This window comes from Typopeltis vanoorti, chromosome 2 (assembly GCF_054136105.1).
Source record: "Typopeltis vanoorti isolate ZY-2024b chromosome 2, IOZ_Tvanoo_1.0, whole genome shotgun sequence".
In the NCBI taxonomy this organism is placed as follows: Eukaryota; Metazoa; Arthropoda; class Arachnida; order Uropygi; family Thelyphonidae; genus Typopeltis; species Typopeltis vanoorti.
The window spans coordinates 121,752,461-121,767,144 of record NC_143550.1 but is presented as its reverse complement, the minus strand read 5'-3'; the positions used below and the strand labels follow the sequence as shown (position 1 = coordinate 121,767,144).

Below are 14,684 nucleotides of genomic sequence, written 5' to 3'. Positions count from 1 at the left end.
TCACACTTGAAAAGAAGATGGAGGTGATTCGAAGAATGGAAGATGGGTAGACACATGCTAATGTCTGTAGAAGTATGAACTTATCTCCACTACATCTGTTACTACAATTATGAAAAATGCAGATAGAATAAAACATTCTGCGCAATAATCTATGGCAGTACTAAATGCAAAACATGTAAGTTATAGCAGGGTAAACTTCATGAAAAAATGGAAAAATTCTTATCATTATGGGCGGATGACTTGAATCAGAAAAACATTCCTCTGACGCAGGCTGTTATAACTGAGAAAGCAAAAATAATTTTTGAGGATCTTAAAAAGACAGATGGAGGCGAAGAAACATTTTTAGGAAGCAAAGGTTGGTTCATGAGATTTAAGTCTCGAAGTAAGTGCCATAGTGTCAAATTATGTGGTGAGGTGGCAAGTGCAGATGTTGCGGCAGCAGCTGCTTTTCTTAAAGAATTTCAAGACTGTAGAACAAGGAAGTTATCCTCCTGATCTGATTTTTAATGTTGATGAGACTAGGCTCTACTGGAAAAAATTGCCACCACGCACCTTCATTTCCTGTGAAAAACGTTCCACTCCAGGTTTTAGAGCTGCAAAAGATAGACTTAAGCTTTTGTTGGGTGCAAATATCTCTGGAACTTTGAAGCTTAAAAAAAATGTTGGTGTACCATTCACAGACACCACGTGCCTTCAAGGGTCTAAAAGCTATGCTGCCATTCTATTGGAAATGGAACAAGAAAGCTTGTTCTTGTGGATTACACAAGACATTTTTATAGATTGGTACACAAATTATTTTTGTTCTACCATGCTTTGCCTCTGTAAAGAAAATGATTTGCCAGCCAAGGCATTGCTTCTCTTGGATAATGCCCCTGGACATCCTAAAAACCTTGCTGAAGTAAGAACACCATTGAATGTCAAGGTTGTTTACATGCCCCCAAACACGACATTGCTTTTGCAATCGGATCAAGGAGATTATCAATCTTCAAAGCCTATTACCTCCATCTAACATTTATGGAAATGGTAAGAGTCTTGGACACTTCCAGAAAAACTATTAAAGACTATTGGCGGTCATTCGATATTTTGAAGGGCATTACCAACATCAAGGCAGCTTGAAATGAAGTGTCAGCAAAGTGTTTAAAAGGAACATGATGAAAACTTCTTCCAGCATTTATGCATGACTTCGAGGAATTAGAGCAAGAGGAGAATGTTATTGAAGATGTTACCAAGATTGCGCGAGAGGTGGGATTGGACGATATTACAGCTGAAGATGTGACAGAAGTCTTAGAGAGCCATGATAAACTGCTTTCTAATGAAGACTTGAAAGAATTAGCTGAACAGTTAAGTCAACATCCAAAGGAGGAGAAAGAAAACTAAGAAGGTCCTCTGAGAGATATAAAAACGGCTGATTTACAGTGTATTCTTGCAAGTATAGAGACATTGACTGATGAACTCTGCGTAATGTTCCCGATTGGGAACAGAGTGTGAATGTAAAAAAGGAGTGTAATTGCATCTATTCAACCTTACACTGAACTCCTTAAAGAAAGAAAAATAAAATCTATGCAGTTAATACTGAATACTTTTTTTTCAAAAAAAAAAAAAAAATGCAGGTGATTTGAAACCAGGAACTTCAACATTGAAATATGTAATATCTTTTTGCAGCTTCATATTTTTTGTATATAATTTTGCTTTGTTTTCGTTATTAATAATTTTATTTTAACAAATATATGTGTATGTATTATCAAAGCTTTAAATATAATAATGTTACACATACTTCATGGGCATATTTTTTGACAGCGTAAACATAACTTTGCACCTCACATTAAAATTGGGCTCATTTTACACTGATTCAGTTTACGAATTGTTCCTGTCTCACTTCCGTTTCTGTTTTTTCAGGAATGGAAGTAAGGCGTAAACCAAGGGTTGCCTGTACTTCCAAATAAATCCAGTACAAGTTTGCTTAACTAAAAATTGAATGACTGCTGTAACATTTTTGCCATGAAAATCAGCATTAAAATGATGAAGACTGAGCAGGAACATTGAAAATACCAACTGCATCGAACAGAAAACCTGTAAAACAAGTAAAATATTTCAACCATTTTGGTACAATTTTTGCAAAGGTAGAAAATAAAGTATGGAAATAGACAACAGAATAAGCAAGATTATATAGCTGGAATTCAAGTGGATAAATTTATATTGAATAAGAGAGAAATTAGTTGTGCACAAGACAATATTCCAAACAATTTTAACTTGTGGATCTAAGCTGGGTTAGATGTAACACAGTTAATCAAAGGCTATAGACCATTGATATGAGAATGCTGCGAAAACTCAGGATTAATAGGCTGAATCAATGGCAGAATCATATGAAAAACGAAGGTATCAGGAAGATGCTTGATATTGTTAGCATGCAGGTTGTGTGAACAGAGTGGTGGTGTGTTAATGATTAGCAAAATAGATGTTTGCTAAGGGTAACAAGAAAGGACCCATAAGATGCCAAAGATTTGAGTGGATTGATGCAGTTTTGAAGTGCAAAACAAGAACAAAATGTAAAATTTGACAATTTTGGAGTCATGACAGATAACAGGTCAATTTAGAGGAAAATTGTTCACAGTAAATCAATAACAGTATAAACTTTGCATGTGGTATACAGGTACAGTGGCCTGTATCCCTTGAAGATGTATATCAAAAATTTGACTATTTTATATACATAGCGTTGTGGGATGCAGGGAGGAAGGAGTATTCTGTTAATTTTTTTGTTCATCATCATCATCATCAAATTCCTGCCATGTACCCCTCAAGGGGTGTACAGGATATGACAGTACTACATGAAAATATTACATCATTACTAACTTCCTATATACAATTTTCCTCCAAATCAGTCTGTTACTTGTCAAGACTCCAACATTATCAGATCTTATATTTCTATCGTCTAAGGCACTTTGTACCGTATCAATCCACCTATATCTTGGTCTTCCTCTGGGTCGTCTTCCTGCCAACCTGGCAGAGAACACTTGTTTTGCTAATCTTTCCTCTCCCATTCTATTTAAGTGACCATACCACCTGAGATTAGCTCTGCTAATGCATTCCTAGATGCTGACAATGTCAAGTTCTTTCCTAATATCCTCATTTTTAATATGATATTGCCATTGATGCCATCTGTTCACGCCTCTAATCTTTCTCAGGACTCTCATATCTGCAGTCTCTAGTCTTTGGTCAGGTGTTTTACTTCTGACCCAGCTCTCAGATCCATAAGTTAAAACTGGTTTGAACACTGTCTTGTATACAGCTAATTTAGTGTTCCGACTAATTTCTTTCTTATTCCATATGAATTTATTCAATTGACTTCCCACCATACCAGCTTTGCTGATTCTGTTGTCTATTTCTATATTTAATTTACCATCTTCAGTAAAAATCGTGCCTAAGTAGCTGAAATGTTTTACTTGTTCCACAGGTTCTCCATTCACAACACAGTTGACATTTTCAATGATTCTGCCTATTTTCATTGTCTTTATCTTTTTATTGCTGACCTTCATACCATATCTATTACAACAGCTATTCAATTTAGTCAGAGAATCTTGCAGACTTGTAGCGGATTTATTTAGAAGTATAGCATCATCCGCATAAAGCAAAGAGCTGACATTAACATCTCCAATTTTGATATCAGGTTTAATACCACATTCCTTCATAATGTGATCCATATAGATAATGAATAACAGAGGGGATAATGTACATCCTTGTCTCACACCAGATTTAACATTAAACCATCTTCCTGTACTTCCTCCAATTCTAACTGCTGACTTACAACTCAAATAAAGACTAAGTATTGCTTGATATAATGCCCCATTGACACCATACAACTGTAGTGTGTTGAATAGTTTCTCCCTTGGCACCTTATCATATGCCTTTTCCAAATCAACAAAACTTAAATATAGATCTCTGTTATATTCCCATGCTTTCTCGACCATTTGTCGTAAAGTGAAGATCTGATCCTGACAGCCTCTATTTGTCCTGAATCGAGCTTGTTCTTCACCAAGCTTTTCTTCCACAATTCTTCTCAACCGTTTCTCAAGTATACTTGCATAGATCCTGCCAGGAACACTCAGTAGGGAAATACCTCTGTAATTCTCACATTAAGTTTTATTTCCCTTTTTATATATGGCTACTATGAGAGCTCTACTCCAATCATCGGGAATTCGTCCCTCTGTCCAGGCTTTCTGAACTATGAAGTGCAGCCACTGTAAGACTCTTATACCACCATACTTCAGCATTTCTGGTCGAATATCATCTACTCCTGCTGCCTTTCCACATTTCAAGCCTTTGTGGCTTTTTCTACTTCAAGTATGGATATGTATTCCTGACTGCATGCCTGGTCAGTGTTTTTTATCACTGTGCTGTCATCACTGCTTGTTTCATTTAGCAGTTTTTCAAATTAATTACTCCATACTTCAAGGATATCTTTTTCTCCTGTTTTCATGTCATCTTTATCATCTCTAATTCCTTTTACAGCACTCTTTCCTCCATTTCTAAGCTTCTTCAACTTCCAGAATATTTTGCCACCTTCTTGATATTTATTTTCTATAATCTTGCCAAAGTCCTCCCATGATTTTTGTTTTGCTAGTTTTACACAGTATTTAGCATTCTTGAATTTGTCTCTATATTCTCTAAGAGCACAAGCTGACTTATTTGACAGGAACTTTTGATATGCTTTCTTCTTTTCCTTTACTGCCTCTTTAACTTCCTGTGTCCACCAGGGAGTTCTGATTTTTTTTATCCTTTTATCACCACATGCCTCTCTGGCAGAATCAATCAATGTTTTCTTCAGAGTTTGCCCCTGAATCTCCAAGATTTGATTCCTGTTCTCAAACTCTTTCATTTTTTTCTTCAATAATCTTTTTGTATTTTAGTATGCAGTTCACATCTGATAGCTGCTCAACTTTTCTTCGCTTTAAAACTTTCTTTCATGTTATTCTTTTCAATATTAAATTTAATTTTATCCTGCTCAAGACTAAATAGTGATCACTTCCAATTTCAAATCCTCTGTACACTCTGGTGTCCTGCACCAGGGAGAAAACATCACTATCAACAATAACATAGTCAATGAGATAAGATAACTCTGATAGTAACTAGGTCTAGCTACTCACTGATGAGACCTCTAAAAAGGTTGAAACCGGTCTGGGTAGTGACCTCTCCTCATAATGTAAAACAGTACTACATCTCTTAAGAGCTGTGTTTTACATTATGAGAAAATATCAAGAACAGTGAGGAAGCTTGCTTCACCTTTGCAACGAGTTGCCGTGGTGTGGCACTACCAAGTGGTCACTTACGCTTGGATACGCTGACAGTTCGTCGGCATGAAACGTTACAGATCGTAGTGTTCGATCTTAGTTTCGCTTACTGGCTGAAAAACAATAAGGGATTTTTATCCCCTTAACTTATATCAACCTCGCCAGAAAAAAATAGCCTTTTAGCTTTTCATATTAGTCATAGTCAATGAGACTTTTCTTATTCCTAGCCTCTTCTCTCCATGTGAATTTGTGCACATTTTTATGTTGGAACATGGTGTTAGTAATAACCAGTCCATGTCCTGAGCAGAAATCCAACAGATATTTGCCATTATTATTAGCTTTGCTCTTTTCTCCAAATTTTCCCAAAATATTTTTGTATGTCTCACAATCATTTCCTACTCTGCTATTTAGATCCCCAACAAGGACCAACTTTTCCTTTTTCATTGTGTCAGTTGCTTTTTCTAAAGCCTCAAAAAATTCCTCCACTTCTACCTTAGTAGAACCTTCTGTGGGACCATAAGCACAAATAAGTCTCATTGTCAAGTTTCCCATTCTCATATTTGCCCACATTACTCTACTTGAGACTGACTGCCATTCAAGAAGATTAGCCTCGTATTTTGTGTTGAATACTATGGCTACTCCTTCTTTTCCTTGATTGTCATTGCCTGAATATAACATTTTGTATTTATTGCTCAGAAAGATCTCACCAGTTTTGGTCTTTTTTGTTTCAGTCACCCCTATTATGTCGATCTGGTACTTTTCTAATTCCTCAGCTAGCTCCATTTCTTTGCCATTCAGGCTTCTTACATTGATAGTACCGATCTTTAACTCTGGTGATGTTGAGTTGGGGTTTGTTTTCAGATTTGTTCCAGTAGCTGACTTTTTGCTGTTCGTCCTGGTTCCCTGGCAAAAACAACCGGGGCCTTGTTTAACCGGGCGACGCCCCAGCCGGCATGAAATTTTGTCATGTTGTACCATCATTTTTTATTTTGGTTTAACCAATAAGAATACAATTTGGTCGGCTAAATCCCAAGTTGCCAGCCCATCCTCGTTCGTTCAGTATCAAAGTAGATACCCAACAGGGTGCACCACGAGAAGGTGAGGATTGGATGTTAGGTCAGAAGACCTGGTCGGTTCTCTGCATTCCTTTAAAGGCTATGTGGAGGTCTCCTCTCAGTTATACAGCTTTGACCCTTAAGCACTCCTAATTTTTTTTTTGGCATTGTTAATAGTGATTTGAGAGGAAGGTGTGAAGAATAAAGGGGATTTCAGCTGTGAAAGAAGTCTGGTTGGAACAAAGGTTGGTGGCTCTGTTAACTAGGGATTTTTTATACCATATTGTTGGGATTGGGGATGTTTATGAATCTGTCTTTTATGTGGATTGAGTTTCTGTAAACTGAGAAAGAAAGAGTAGTACTGTTAGGGATATGTGAGATTAAAGTGTGTAGAAATGGGACTATTGTGATTGTCTATTTTCTAAAAATAGAGTGGATCCTATCCACTATGGGATGGAGAAGGTTACGAATTTTGAGTTATTCATATGTTGGAGGAGGAGCATGAACTAAAAGGTTTGAATTTTCAGGGAGCAATGAAGTAACATTTTTGAAAACATTCTTTTTGATGTTATCTTCCGAGAATTAGTGAGATCATAATAACGGTTTACATCCCTAAAAAAACACATTTGTTTTATAATTTTATTTGCTAGTATTGAGAACCGCTGTTGTATCAGCTCTGCTAATTATTATATTTTTGTGTTTGTAAATTTATAAAACATGGAGAGTTGGATGCTGGAAAGATTTTTCTTTTATGTTGCAAGGCCTATATTAGTAAGGATATTAGTCATTTCAGGCCTATTGTTGGCAATATCTGAAGGCAAGTTGCAGATACCACATTCTATATACAACATGACATCTAACATCTGAACCTGATAAAGTGTTACAGAAAAGTTGTGACTGAAGCTAAGGATGCTGACAGCTGTTCTGTTGAGATTTTTTAGAAGAAAGGTTGATGACAACCTGAAGAGGCTGTATGTTAAGTGTGAATGTCAGTGGTTATTTTTACCACTCTGTCTTTGCTATACAAAGACCTAACTAACCCTTGTCACAACTTGTGATAAGCACTCTCTAATTTTCTAATGGGTGAACTCAGCCTTGTAAGGAAAGTATTCCTAGGATTGCTTATGGCTCCCTCATTGTGACTAAGCCTTAAGGAATATAAGCCCAATTTAAATTACTAAAAATTGTTTTTTTATGGTTCTGCACAGAGATCATTCACCATGCTGATACAATGTACCAAACAAGAATATATAACATGTATCAAATCCAAAGCCTGAAGTTCCATATACATCATCCATATATGTGGTGCTCTGTTTGGAGACTAATGGCACCTCCTATGGTTCTAGAACTAGTGAACAAAAGGTGTTTTCACACTCCTGTTGTCATGGGAATGGACTCAGAATGAAACCCATTGATAAGGGGGAAAAAAAAAAAAAAGATTTGCTTGATCCAAAAAAAAAAAAAGTCCCACATTAACTTTTTCAAGATTATGATTTAGAAACTTATACCTCGCACTCTCAAAAGCTTTTTAAGGTATATTGTGACTGTTTTCACTATATAAGTATATTAAGCTTTGTCACTATTCAGGAGACCAGTGAAATAGCTTAGAAATGGGGGAAAGAGTAGTAAAAAGAATTAGAAATGATAAAAGTGATATGAAAAGTGAAAATGAAGATATTCTAAATGTCTGGAGTAATTATTTTAAAAGATTGTAAAATGTAACAAGCAGTGAAAGCATGGTGGTAAAAGATTCAAAAGGAATGCAGTCAGGAGTACATTATTATTATTATTATTATTCCACTCACCCACTGCTCTGTGAGAGAAAAATCTAGCTCCTATCACATTCTTAACCACAAACTTAATTTCTATTTATGCCCCTGTATTCTCTCTCCACCTTCCATATAATGAAAATTTTCATCCGATGATATCCTTTAACACCCATGCAAAAGTTTATAGACCTCACTCACATCATCCCTCTTTCTCCTGTTAACCAGAGTCTTTAGTCTATATATTCTCAATCTGTCCTTATAATCTACATTCCACAATCCTGATATAATCTTTGTAACACTTCTTTGCACCCTTTCGACATTTTCTTTATCCCCTTTTGAACCCAGAGGCCAAATCTTCATGCAGTACTCCAGGTGCAAGCTTATCAAGGCCTTGTAAAGAGGAAAAATAGCTTCCTTATCTTTACATTTCAAGGTTCGTTTCAACATCACAATTATTATTATTACTCCCTGGGCAACTCTTTCGATGAGTCCTTAGACTCATTGAAAGAATCTCATCTAAAACCCTAAACGTTATGCCAAACACTCTCCAACATTTGCACAATATCTGTTGTATTTTGCTTTGAACTCATTCACAGTCAAGGCACCCACAGCAGACTCTAGAAACTTATTCCACTCATTCACCACTCCCCAAGGAAAAAATGTAGTCCTCACATCCCTGCTAACTGCACTCTTGATCAATTTCCAAGGATGGTCCCTAGTTCTCTCACGACTAGACCTGTTTGGAAAAATTTTTCTCTGTACGAGTATTAATCTTGTAAAAATCCTTCAGTTATTTGTATGTCTTAATCATATCATCCCTTTTTTCACCTGACAACCAATTTCTGTAACCCTATCTCTTCTATAATCTTCAACCTATCCTCATAAGGTGCATTCCATAGACCTATTACCATCTTGATCACTTGCCTCTGAATCATCTCCTCCTCATCACTAAGAAACTCAGGTGACCAGATATGTGGATAGTAGTCAAGATGGGGTTTTTCCAAGGCTCTATAAAGAGGTATAATAACCTGCTTATCTCTGCTCGTGAGGGTGTTCTGCAGTAACCAAGCATTCCAATTAGCTGTTTTAGCCACTTTTGCAATATTCCCTCTAAACTTTAACTCTCTATCCACTAACACTGGAGTGCAGCATTAGCAGATAGGGAGTACGGTTCCATTAATGTGGTACACAGCTGGTAATCTTTTCAACTCCAAATACATAACTATATAACTACATAACTTTGCCATGCTAATACCCCAATCGACCATGACATCTATAGATATTCAGCAAAATCTGGATACAATTCTGTAGCACCTGTTGAATAAAATGGATAAGAAGTGCAATTTGATCTCACTATTTCATCCACCATGACGGGTAGAGAGGTTAAACTGATATCCATTCTCCTTTACCCATACAGCTAGTCTATTTAAATCATCCTGCAGAATTTTAACATGATCTTTATTGCTCTATCCAACTTTGCATCTTCATCAAACAACCAAATATTTCCTCTGAGATCCTTACCTATATTGTTAATGTACAAATTAAATGGTAGTTGCACAAGAACAGATCCCTGTGGCACACCACTGGTCACAGGCCTTCAACTGGTATTTCTCCATCAACCACCCTCTTATCCACTTCATCAATTTTATATCCATTCCCATGTGCTGCAATTTATTGATTAGAATTTCATGCAGCTTCTTCTCAGAAGCTTTTGCAAAGTCCAGCAGTATTACTGCAAACCCATTACCTTTATCCAACATAAGTTGCTGAGGCATGACAGTACACTTCACAAAACCATGAATTCATGTTGGCTCCTATATATCTGTCTACCCATTGCTGTATTTTGCTCCTAACTAACCTCTCCAATATTTTGACCACAACTCCTAAGATGCTGATCAGTCAGTAATTTGCTCTTTCAGTCTTCAAGATACGTTATGCAATTGAACTTTTTTCCCTCTTTCCATCCCCCCCCCAGGACCAACCCAAAGCTGAGACTTAAATAATGAGGTCAAAGACATTGCCAATTCCTAGCACCCTCCTGAAAAAATTTGCATCAAGGTTCCGTAATATCCTATGCACCTCTAGTTCATTTATCTTTATTTCCATATAAGCTCTTGCCTCTCTTGTTACTACAATATCTCCACCTGGATGATATCCTCTTGAAGAGTGTTCACTTAGTAATTCAATTATTTTGCCTGATTCAGTTACCCCACCATCAGCATTCATTAAAATTATTCTGCCATAAACATTCTTCCTTTTTCTTGCAACGTACTGAAAGACCTCCTTCAGATTACCTTTTTGCATGTGCTGCTAATTTCCTCTCATACTTTGATTTCAGCTTTCTTGCCATATTATTGGTCACCCTCCTGGCTTGGGTTTTGTACTGCACCTGCTGGTCACCTCTGTTCTCTTTGAATAGATTATGGAGAACCTATAGAACAAGTAAAACATTCATGCAATACTATCATAGTGTCCTATATACTCCTTTAGGGTACATGTCAGGAATTTAATGATGATGATATTTGATGTCGTTACTAGTTACATATTTGCACAATATTTTATATATATATACAGTAAAACCCCTTTTTTACACTTTCCAGGGGACTGATGGAAAAAAGTGTAAATAGCAGGAAATGCAAAAAAAAAAAAAAAACATTAAAAAAGGCTAAAAGATGACTTACTGCTAGTATGTGAGTCTACATACTAGATTACAAAATTTAATAACTGAAAATAAATGAATTTACAATTACTTATATTTATCTATTTAAAAAAATCTTTAATTGTTGATTGTTTTTGCTTTTTCTGCACTCTTATTAGTTCCACCTGTCTCTCCACAGTGTATAAAGCATTAAGTGCCCCATCATCTCCTTATGCACTTACAATATACTGCCTCAAAACAGAGATCGCTTTCATTGATTCTTTACTAGTAGGAACAGTAGATTCTTCATCACAGTCTTCTTTAACCACTACTTCCTCCTCCTCTTCTTCACCGAGGTGGTTGGAAAGGATGCCTTCTAGACTTGGTACCATTGAGGTGATCACACCAGCATCAACATAGTTTTGAAATGAGGAAAGCTCATCCATCACATACCAGTTGTTTGGCTCTGACATATCTTCTTCTTCCTCCTGTAGTTGTTCCTCCTCTTCCACAAATGTAACTTCTGCCTTCCGGAAAGTTGGATATGGTTTCAGGAGTAACATGCAACCATGCTTTGGCCACATAATCCATGGCATCAAGTATTGATGTAATCACTTGTTTTGGGTCCATACTATTATTCATGCATAAACATAGCTTTTTCAACAAGCATTTTTCTATATTTCCATTTAAATGCATGGATGATGGCTGAAGCTCACTTGTACAATTAGGGGGAAAGAACACTAATCTAAAGTTTCTGAGCTGTAGATCTTTAGGATGTGCAGGACATTTGTCTAGCAGTAGCAGTATTTTGCAGTGATTTCCTCCCATTTTAGCATCCAGAGCATGCATGGTGGATGTGAAGATGCTGCTGGTCATCCACGCTGTGCTGTTGGCACCATACAGTAGTAGGCAGATTTTTCACATTCTTGAAACACCTTGGCTTTTTAAATTTACCAATTACCAGTAGAGGTAATTTTTCTGATCCACCAGCATTGACCATGAGCAAAACAGTTGCCCTCTGCTTGCTGAGTTTTCCACCATGACACTTCTCTCCTTAAAAACAATGTTTTACTTGGCAGAATGTTATAAAAGAGCCCAGTTTCATCAACATCAAAAATATTTTTCGGTTCGTAGTCCTGAGTAAAATAGACTTTAGTTCATGTTTCCACTGGTTTACAGTTTTCCCTGCAACACTATTACTTTCTTCACACACTTGATTATACACAATATTGTGATGCGTCTTGAAATGATCAATCCATCCATTTGACGCAGTAAAACCATTAATCCCCAACCTCGCAGCAAATTCAAGGGCTTTTGCTCAGAGTATAGTACCATAGACTTGAATACCCGACGCTCTTGTAGAAACAAACCACTCTGCCAAAAGTTTATCCAATTTATCGTATGTCGATGTCTGGATATATTTTCATTTTTTTTGACATAGCGCCAGATTGCTTTGCATTGAATTCAATGCTTGACCTGTTTTTTACTATCGTGTTCAAAGTGGACACGGAGAGGTCAAGATCTTTTGCTAAATGCACACGTGTTCCGGCATGCCAATCTACACGCCACAGAATTGCCATCTTTTCTTTTACCGAAATTCATTTTCTGTCTTTTTTCTCCATGTTACTAACATGGATCATCCACCACCGCAACTTGAAAGCAACTATCACACGCTAAATTATGTAGCAGAAATTCTGCGATATCAATTCGTACTGTGATTGAAAAATCACGATATCGCTCATCACTGCTGCAAACGTGTAGTTTCATTTCTGTCATCACGGAAACGAAACTACATCCGAAAGCAACTCTATCTGGGAACAGAAATGCACGGATTTCCACAGAAATCGATTTGAATGAGCAAAATCGATTCAAAAATCAGTATTGCCACCCGAGGGGGGGGACGCAAATCATGGGAAATAATGTCCACATGAAGTTGTTAATGGCGGGAAAACAATATATCGTAAGAATAGGCCTTAAGACGTGACCAACGAAAAATGACATAAATTGTGGGAACGTAAAAACAGGGTTTTTACTGTATTTGAGTTCATATTTACTCGGTTAATAATGTTATGAATTTTAATATGGTTTAAATGACTATAACACCGAGATTAAATGATTAAACCTTATTCTTTTTAATCTCGGTGTTATAGTCACTCCAACCATATTAATATTCACATATATATATATATATATATATATATATATATATATAGTCTCACTCATTTAAATCAGTAATTCAAACCAAAGTATGTTTTTAATAAATATTAAATTTTTATGTAAGTTGGTGGTTCCCTCCCCCCCCAAATATATATATATATATCCAGAATTTCAAAGAAATATAATCTCTGTACTGCTTTCAAACTCCTTACCGACTTGGCTGCTCTTATCTGCTCACAAAATGACCTGCTCTCATTTCCAGGTTTATGCAAATATTAAGAAATGAAAATGTAAGAGAAAGACATCATATTCTAAGTAAATAAATTATGGAATTCATTTGAAATATATCTTCCTATTATTTATATATAAATATTCTATATAATATTTAATGAATTACAGAATTCAATTAGAATGTACAGTTCTTTCCTCTTGCATTTCTATATAAATTATATTTCAAAATAAATGTTTATTAAGAGCAAAAGGTTTTAGTCTAGGTTCAAGACCATTCACAGTGTGAACATTTAAAGAGACAGAATACAATAGAATAACAGTTGAAAATTATAACTCATGATGCAATATTCATTGCAATAGAATTGTTGATTCTGTAACCATTAGGATTCAAGGAAAGTACAGTGAAAGACTGCTTCCTTCAGCAATATTTGATTATATGACATCAGTACAATTTACATGAACATAACATTAAGAATTCCTTGGAAGCTCTGTATGAGCATGTTGCTTTTATTTACAGACATGACATAAACTTCAACTGAAGCATAATACATGAACATAAGCATATACACTGGGTTTATTTGCAGGCATGTCACCATTACTAATGAATTTTTGAAACTGTCTAGTGAAGAACATATCTGTTGATGTGAAACAATTACCAAGCTTCATGATTCAGTAAATGTATTTATTATACAATGATACTTTTTTTTGTTCTTGTTTGTGTTTTTGTAGTGATGAGAACTTATATTTATACCTTTTGCAACTGGTTCAAGCTCTTAAACATGAATCTTATTTGCACTGTGATCTTGTGGAGTTCCTTTTAGAAAGAGCATTGAATAATCAACATATTGGACATAGGCTGTTCTGGCTTTTGAGGTTTGTTTTTGTCTGTGTATATATAACTTTTCATTGTCTGTGTGTATATATTAAATAATGAAAAATATTTAATAGTGAAATAATATATGAATAAATAACGAAATATATATATTTCATTATTTAATTGTGGCCTTTAAGATATGCATCATAATTGTTTTTATTTGTTATTTTATGACAGTCACAATCCCACCAATAAAAAAAAAAAAAAAAAAAAAGAAGTTTGCAGTTTCATACTGCATGGATGGGATAAGGGTTAGATAATATGGAAATCCTGCTTTTGAGGACAAACATGGAACTTTTTCAGGCTGCTTCAGACCTCCAGCAAGCAGGGTGGTGATGGTCTCATACTGAATGATGAAAACATTTGTGGCATTAAGACATTCACAAACATGCCACAGTGGGACTTGCTATGTTTTGTCATCAATTATATATGTAACCTCAAGGGTTGTGCAAAATAGTACAGTGGGTGTCTGCTATGCTATCATAATGTCCTGCATTCCCCTTTACTTTTTGAATGCATTAAAAATTATGGTCAAATCTGCTGGATTGTGCTTTCTGAGACAAAAAAATTTTTTTTCAGTAATCCATCCAGTGGGGGGAGACCACACTCCTACCAGGTGCATCCCCCAGGGTGACAGATGGGGGAAACCCAAACGGGTTGCTCTGAATTAAGAAT

General features: G+C 35.9%; 1 protein-coding gene across 1 annotated transcript in view; it reads left to right on the top strand.

The window, feature by feature from the left end:
• Pi3K92E (phosphatidylinositol 3-kinase 92E) overlaps positions 1-14,684 on the top strand; it is a 381,915-nt gene that overhangs the window by 238,717 nt on the left and 128,514 nt on the right. The window contains exon 13 of the mRNA XM_090402293.1: positions 13,865-14,008. Within this exon, the coding sequence (XP_090258419.1) occupies positions 13,865-14,008 (144 nt within the window). The remainder of the gene's footprint in view (positions 1-13,864; positions 14,009-14,684) is intronic.